At 42.8% G+C, this 8534-nt stretch overlaps 1 protein-coding gene across 1 annotated transcript; it reads right to left on the bottom strand.

The window, feature by feature from the left end:
- Positions 1–2099: 2099 nt before the first annotated feature.
- Positions 2100–4343, bottom strand: LOC144599965 (interleukin-8-like). Its single transcript, XM_078411251.1, has 4 exons — positions 4224–4343; positions 3026–3155; positions 2835–2914; positions 2100–2225 (listed from the first exon to the last, which is right to left on the bottom strand). Exons 1-4 carry the CDS (start codon positions 4282–4284, stop codon positions 2206–2208), a joined length of 291 nt encoding a protein of 96 aa, XP_078267377.1. The 5' UTR covers positions 4285–4343; the 3' UTR covers positions 2100–2205.
- Positions 4344–8534: the final 4191 nt, after the last annotated feature.

Below are 8534 nucleotides of genomic sequence, written 5' to 3'. Positions count from 1 at the left end.
CGAGGATGCTGCCTTTCCAGGTTTCACCAGCTACAAGGACTTCAGTAGCAAGGGGGACCACGCCGACTGGAGTCCAGGGACCACTGCACAGGAATCAGTCCTCACATGTGGAGCAGACATGTAACTGACACCAGACACATGTGTTCACACACACGCACAGATGCACACTTAGAATTAAGAGACAAATCCTTGTTCGCCCATCCATAACTCACATCATGCATTTTGTTTTGGATCATTCTTTGGATTGTGTACCTCCATCGGTACCCACTCCCCCCCACCCTCCCAAATCCTTTTATCATCATTGTATAAAGCCTTGAATTAAATCAATGTTTGTACAAATGTGGTGTTACTGCTTCCACTTTGCAGTGTGGTTCTCTCAGGGTGAGGCCCAGCACTTGTCCAGACCGCTTGTGTCGCATGTTATGAGTTGTAGAAACTCCATGACATCCCACTGATATGAGAAATCCAGTTTATTTTCCTTTCTTATATACATTTGAGGAATGTTCAACAAAATTCATAAACATCAAATGTCAAGATATATGTAATTTGGTCAAATAAATTCAGTCAGTGAACGATACTCCACAGCAAAATATTTCTATTAATCAGTGTACAGACATTATTCCTATTTACAAATTCCATTTCATCCAATAATAATCAGACTATTAGCAGCACCAATTTCTAAAATGTAAGTATTTTACATAAAAATCACATCTGCAGAGAATTTGCTTCTTCAGACTTTGGATAGATCTTAGTCTGACATTTTAGAGAAAATTCCACAGCCTCAGTTAAAATGGTCAAAAGGCACTAATGTAAACTGGCACCAACAACACTTGTGTTTCAATAAAAATAATGTTTTCATTCAATCTGAAATAAATATATCTGTACCACAGTATTTCTGTCAGCATATCACAGGCTAGGAACGGGATTCAACAGGGAAAGGAAGCATGTGAAATGGTGAAACAATACAACTTTACTCTATAACCCTCCGCTCTGCTGCTGCCAACCTCCTGTCCCCCCCCCCCCATCCGGACCAAACTCAGATCCTGGGGGGACAGGGCTTTCTCCATCGCTGCTCCCACCCTCTGGAACTCACTACCCCAAACCGTCAGAGACTCCTCCTCACTCACCACATTCAAAACATCACTGAAGTCTCACCTGTTCAGCACTGCCTTCAACCACTGACTGTCACCTCACCTTCTGTCTCCTTTTTCTGTTCATTTACTTATTTATCTATTTATTTTCTTCTCTATGTTCTAGTAATCCCTGTAAAGCGTCTTTGAGTGTTTGAAAAGCGCTATATAAATGTAATGCGTTATTATTATTATTATTATTATATCTTCCAGTAAAATTAAAAACATGTTCACGTTTTTTTATTTTCGACATTCTAAGCGAGATCACTTAATCGATAACTCCTTGGTATATTAGCCCTCCATCGCTGGTGACACATGTAGGATAGAGGAAGCAATGTGTGATAACAGAATGGGTTCCAGTAAGTAGCAGTGCAATGTTTCCATGCGAGGGGTGCAGACATGGGAGTGTACGTTTAGGGTAAGGGGAGATCAGGGGAGCAGGGGCAAGCTGGTGCAAATGTTATTCAAGTAGTCTAACAGCCTTAATTTCTGACCAACAGACAGCTCAGTCAACTTCTTCTCATGCTGTACAGTCCCACCCACTGTATTTCCCTGTGGGCAAAGTTCAAAATGAACAATATGTCCATGGAAATGTTATTCTAAAACTAACATCACCTCCCACTCGTCTGACTTCCAATACTAAATATTAACTACCGGCACTCATTTCCTTTAGCCTTTTCCGCAGATGGCTTCTGTTTCAGTTCATTTGTTATAAAACAATCTCCAAATAATTATGGAGAACTACAAATCAATTGCAGACTATCTTGTGATGTTACACTCGTGGCACCTATGCCTACTTCCATTACCACAGGTATCAAAAGAAACCTCAGACCTGCATCAAGATTTAACAACAATGACTCCCTCAGATGTAAACAGGTATTGTGAAAGGAATAAACAAGTCCTGCGTCAGGGATGAACAGTGAAGTGAAATTATTCACATAAGTCAATGAAGTGGAGACTCTGGAATGAACCATCAGACAGCAATGTCAGAGAGTTAACAGATAGAGCAGATCTTCCACTTTCCATCGGGTAATTCTGGCGCGGAGGTGCATCCATCAGACTGCAGCTTCAGCTTTCAATTGTATTTTCTGGCACCTGAAATAAAATGAAATAATTTTTATTGTCTACTTTAATGCTGCTTCAACAATACAATTAAGCGAATAGTCAACTGGACCAGCCGCAGAAATACACCTGCCAAAAGAGCAAGTCAGATGCTGGATATCCTGGCACATGCAACTAACCTCATGTCACTCAATTCTCTTTTCCACTACTTATGAGGCACAACAATGAATTTTGGAATAAGGAAGTTCCAATGTAATAACAAATTCAGCAGAAAGCATTCTGTGTCTTTGCCACCCCATCCAGTTACCTAAACCTTCATTTCCCTGCACCTTCTCTGCACCCAGCATTCTGGTATTTGGCAGCTTTCCAGTGACTACAACTCTGCATGAATGTTGAATGTTGGGTGAGGAGAGTGAGAGGCTAAGCTCTGATGCAAACCGTGATCAAATAGAATGCTGGCCCTCCAGCTTATGGTTGACACGTGCAGGGAGAGTATTCCTGTGCCAAATACTAGTGGGAATGTTCAACAGGACGGAGCGGACAGTGCCCTCCACCACGGAGGACCAGACTGACATGGTGAGGAAACATTCACTGCATCTACATTTATTCACAGCTGATGTCTGGTAAACATGAAACACTAACCTTTGTTGGCAGTTATGAATGCGCGCACCCACTTAGCACCAGGATCCACGCACACCTTTTTCGTATTTGTTAGTGTGATACTGTGAAGAGAAGGTAACATTTAAAATATATTCCACAGCAATTCAATGTGCACAACTTCACAGTCACAGGTGGAGAAAGGTTGAAGTTGATGCTTTGACTCATTTACTCACATTATCTCTGCGTTCTCACAGTAAGATCCAATGGGAATATATTTCAGGCTCTGGATGAACTTTCGATGAATAACTTTAGATCTGATCACAGTGCACTGGCACCGTCCATTTGCTCCTAGGATCGGAATACCTGCGGAAAGATTACATTCACTCAGATTTAATCCTGGAATCAACGGGATTCATATAACATATCAAATGTTCCGGTACTTTCTGCAGCTCTTTTGTATAATGAATGCATGGCCTAGAGAGAGATATTATGTGCTTGCACAAACTCCTTCACAAACATTTAGAGCTTTCATTTGGAAGTTCAATATTAAATACCAAAGAACAGCTACAATCCAAGACAACATTGCAAATGCGGTTTGAACATAGTTCACTGGTGCATTTCCTTCTACTGCAGTCAGGTTGCTGGATCAATTTTGCATTAATAGTCATATGCATGGAAACAGGCCATTTGGCCCAACTTGCCCATACCGGCCAACATGTCCCATCTACACTAGTCCCACATGTCTATGTTTGGCCCATATCCCTCTAAACCTGTCCTATCCATGTATCTGAGTAAATGTTTCTTAAACATTGCAATAGTCATATCATATCATATATATACAGCCGGAAACAGGCCTTTTCGGCCCTCCAAGTCCGTGCCGCCCAGCGATCCCCGTACATTAACACTATCCTACACCCACTAGGGACAAATTTTGCATTTACCCAGCCAATTAACCTACATACCTGTACGTCTTTGGAATGTGGGAGGAAACCGAAGATCTCGGAGAAAACCCACGCAGGTCACGGGGAGAACGTACAAACTCCTTACAGTGCAGCACCCGTAGTCAGGATCGAACCTGAGTCTCCGGCGCTGCATTCGCTGTAAAGCAGCAACTCTACCGCTGCGCTACCGTGCCGCCCAGTCCTGACTTAACCACCCCCCTGGAAAAATCATGCTGACTATCCCTAATCAATTTTAGTCCAAAGAATGCATGCATTACACGGAGAGTATTGATTTAAATTTAAAAACAAATAAAGGTTTCTCATACATAACAGTGTTACATTGTAAAGAGCATGTAACACTCTTGGAAGTTTAATTGCATTGAACATTGTAAACAGCACATGAACCAGGGAATCATATACTCTGGTATACTCATACTTTGTGCTGTAGGACAATAAAGAATAAACCGCAGGTACAGACATCTCAACATACCCTGTGCAGCGATGGCACACAGAAGGAGGATGAGGATGGTCACACTGACTGCTCTGTCCATTTTCCACTTTGTGCCGCTGATGAGATGTCTGCTGAAGGATCTTTTGGTCAATGCAGCAGCTCTGCTGAATCAAGTTCTGCTGCAGAGGACCAGTCAGCTCCTATTTATGGGGATTCACTTCTCTCATTTGCATCCTCTTCTGCAGTGAAAGGTGTCAAACTCTCTGACGTCCCGGAGGAGGGAATTTCCCTGCTGCCGAGGCAGACCTTTCACTTTCAGTTTTACATTTCAGCACTTGTGTGGTTCATAGCCGCGGATGTTTATCATAAAGGGCGTGGAATTAGTTATGTGATACTTCTGAAAAGTTTAGTGAAGAGGTGCAAAATACAACTTTGGCAAAGTGAATTCTGCAAAATGAACCAACAGTTTGTTTCAAGCAAGAATAACCCAGTTCCGGGCTTTGCTCCTCACTCACGGGGAAACTCCGCAATTTAGGAGAACGTGCTCCACACGGTGGAGCTTATCATATCATATCATATCATATACATACAGCCGGAAACAGGCCTTTTCGGCCCTCCAAGTCCGTGCCGCCCAGTGATCCCCGCACATTAACACTATCCTACACCCACTAGGGACAATTTTTACATTTACCCAGCCAATTAACCTACATACCTGTACGTCTTTGGAGTGTGGGAGGAAACCGAAGATCTCGGAGTAAACCCACGCAGGTCACGGGGAGAACGTACAAACTCCTTACAGTGCAGCACCCGTAGTCAGGATCGAACCTGAGTCTCCGGCGCTGCATTCGCTGTAAAGCAGCAACTCTACCGCTGCGAATCCTGTGATTTCCAGGAAATAGCTGTCCCTTTCACAATCTGCTCATTATAGTGCTTCCATGCTACAAGTTTTCATATTATGCACAGACACATATATAGTTTCAACATTGCATACAATCTCCACTTTCAGTGAAATGTCAGCATGCAGTGCCTCATCTCCACTCTCTGAAAACCCTGGAGCAAGCCCCAGCTAACGGATTATGCTAACATGAGGCGTGGGGTAGAAAAAAGTGTCAAGGACAAGTAGTCAGCCAATGGACTGTGAAGTTTTCGGGATCCAGCAGCAGAACATTAAAAGTCTTATATGCAAGCAGAATATACATTTTGAGAGAAAACATGTAAGTAGTTTTCAATCATGCAGAAAATGGTTTATTTCTATAAATATGAAGAGGGTAACTTAAGTTAAGCGAGGGCCTCTCGTTAATTAAGCTGGTGAATTAATAACAACAAACAAAGAAATGGAAGATAAATTTTCCAAATGTTTTGCATCAGTTTTCACCATGAAAAACTAGACGGGCTAATTTCAAATAACAAGGTTGTTGTACTTCATGGTCCGGTACCTGTTGTACCTTTAGTGACTCTGGACGGACCACAAGTACACGTGTATAAAAGGTTACAATTCTGGAGCTCAACTCCAGGCTGTTTTTTTCTGTGGTCACCTAGATCCAGAGTGGCCGCCTAATCACACCAATCACTTATAGACACAGGCATATAAACTAGTCCTTGGATACACAAAGTAGTCCCAGCAATATCACAACATCCCCCTTGTCTTATATATTACAACATCCCCCTTGTCTTATATAAAATTGTTTGCTTTACCATTCTAGGGCTAAAATATATTTAACAAACAAAACCAAAAACACCATTGCTTTTTGCAAACAAAACCAATAACACAACTAAACACAATTAAACACAATTGCTTTTTTTCGCCATCATGGTGGTCACTCCTCTGCGGTAGTTCACTCAACGCCGGGTGGTCACTCATCTCCGGGTGGTCACTCATCTCCGGGTGGTCACTCATCTCCGGGTGGTCACTCATCTCCGGATGATCACTCACTCCGGGTGGTCACTCCACAGATATATACATATATACAAAAGCATCAAATATAATACATTAAGCTTTCAGTACACAGATCACTACACAGATCATTAAACACAAAATATTCATTTTGTTCCATATCTTTGCCTCAAGAAGACGTGCTGTGTAGATCAAACATAGTGTAGGCTCTAGATGCTCCACCACCATGATTTGGCTGCCACTGCTGGGCTCCCACTGCTGGGCTCCCACTGTTGGGCTGGCACTGCTGGGCTGGCACTGCTGTGCTACACAGCACGTTTGATCTACACAGCAGTGGCAGGCCAGCAGTGGGAGGCCAGCAGTGGGAGGCCAGCAGTGGGAGGCCAGCAGTGGGAGGCCAGCAGTGGGAGGCCAGCAGTGGGAGGCCAGCAGTGGGAGGCCAGCAGTGGGAGGCCAGCAGTGGGAGGCCAGCAGTGGGAGGCCAGCAGTGGGAGGCCAGCAGTGGGAGGCCAGCAGTGGGAGGCCAGCAGTGGGAGGCCAGCAGTGGGAGGCCAGCAGTGGGAGGCCAGCAGTGGGAGGCCAGCAGTGGGAGGCCAGCAGTGGCAGCCAAATCATGGTGGTGGAGCATCTAGAGCCTACACTACGTTTGATCTACACAGCACGTCTTCTTGAGGGGAAGATATGGAACAAAATGAATATTTTGTGTTTAATGATCTGTGTAGTGATCTGTGTACTGAAAGCTTAATGTATTATATTTGATGCTTTTGTATATATGTATATATCTGTGGAGTGACCACCCGGGGATGAGTGACCACCCAGCATTGAGTGAACTACCGCAGAGGAGTGACCACCATGATGGTGAAAAAAAGCAATTGTGTTTAATTGTGTTTAGTTGTGTTATTGGTTTTGTTTGCAAAAAGCAATGGTGTTTTTGGTTTTGTTTGTTAAATATATTTTAGCCCTAGAATGGTAAAGCAAACAATTTTATATAAGACAAGGGGGATGTTGTAATATATAAGACAAGGGGGATGTTGTGATATTGCTGGGACTACTTTGTGTATCCAAGGACTACTTTGTATGCCTGTGTCTATAAGTGATTGGTGTGATTAGGCAGCCACTCTGGATCTAGGTGACCACAGAATAAACAGCCTGGAGTTGAGCTCCAGCATTGTAACCTTTTATACACGTGTACTTGTGGTCCGTCCAGAGTCACTAAAGGTACAACAGGTACCGGACCACAAAGTACAACAAGGTACAACAGGTACCGGACCACGAAGTACAACCATGTTGTACTTTGTGGTCCGGTACCTGTTGTACCTTTAGTGACTCTGGACGGACCACAAGTACACGTGTATAAAATGTTACAATGCTGGAGCTCAACTCCAGGCTGTTTATTACGTGGTCACCTGCATCCAGAGTGGCCGCCTAATCACACCAATCGCTTACATACACAGGCATACAAAGTAGTCCTTGGATACACAAAGTAGTCCCAGCAATATCACAACATCCCCCTTGTCTTATATATTACAAGAAAGGTGGGACTTCACAAATCACCAAAATCCGATGTTCTGCACACTAGGATTTTAAAGAGTGGCTGCAGATATAATGGTTTAAAATGTTCATAAAAAGTTCATAACTCAATAAACCCCAGGAAGGTACCAGAAAATTGACAAACAATGTGACTCCCAGTGTTGTTATTCAAAACAGAATTAAGGCAAAAAGAGGGAGTAACAGGTTAGTTAGTTTAACAGCTATTATTGGTCACTTAAAGGTAGTCAACATAGTTTTTTGACAGATAAATTATGTTTGAGAAATTTGCTCAAATTCATTGAGGATGGAACAGGGAGAGTTTGGAAAGGAGACTGTAGATGTAATGTATTAAGATTTCCAAAAGGCATTTAACAAGATACAACATTGGAAGTTGGTACATTAACTAAAAGCCTTGTAAACAGAGGAAGTGCGTTAGAATAGATTGAAAACTTATTGTGTCATGGAAAATAGAGAATTGGAAATAAATGGGTTCTTGCCAATGACACAAAGGTAAGTTTAGTTTGGCATATTGTTATTGTCACGTATACTGAGACACAGTCAAAAACTTTATTTTGTGTCTTATCTGGACAAATCACACCATATCATCATCATATCATATATATCATCATATCATACATCAGGCAGTGCAAACCCTGCGCAGCAACGGATAAGAGTTGTCGTGGTAGTGGAGCTGCTTAACGCTGGCTTCACTGCTAATCTGCTTTCTGCTGACGAATCCTCTGCTCACTGCAGCAACTGTGTCTGTCTCTGCCTCCGTCCCTCTCTGTAGTTTGATGTTGGACTGAAGAGCGTTATATTTGTTTGTTCCATTTTCATTTTGCACAACCTCTGTAGGTGAACGTTAATAAACAGGAGAAGGTGCTGGGAAACGTCCGTTACCTTGAGTAAAACAATCTATACTCTTC

This window comes from Rhinoraja longicauda, chromosome 1 (assembly GCF_053455715.1).
Source record: "Rhinoraja longicauda isolate Sanriku21f chromosome 1, sRhiLon1.1, whole genome shotgun sequence".
In the NCBI taxonomy this organism is placed as follows: domain Eukaryota; kingdom Metazoa; phylum Chordata; class Chondrichthyes; order Rajiformes; family Arhynchobatidae; genus Rhinoraja; species Rhinoraja longicauda.
Note: the sequence above shows the minus strand (reverse complement) of the source record. Positions and strands in the feature narration are given on the sequence as shown.

Excerpts from the sequence above, each read along its gene's own strand:
- LOC144599965 (XM_078411251.1), bottom strand. The coding sequence starts at position 4,284 with ATGGACAGAGCAGTCAGTGTGACCATCCTCATCCTCCTTCTGTGTGCC. Across the intron at positions 3,156-4,223 it reads GTGTGCCATCGCTGCACAGG|GTATTCCGATCCTAGGAGCA; the intron begins GTATGTTGAGAT and ends ATCTTTCCGCAG. Across the intron at positions 2,226-2,834 it reads ATTCATAACTGCCAACAAAG|GTGCCAGAAAATACAATTGA; the intron begins GTTAGTGTTTCA and ends ATTTTATTTCAG.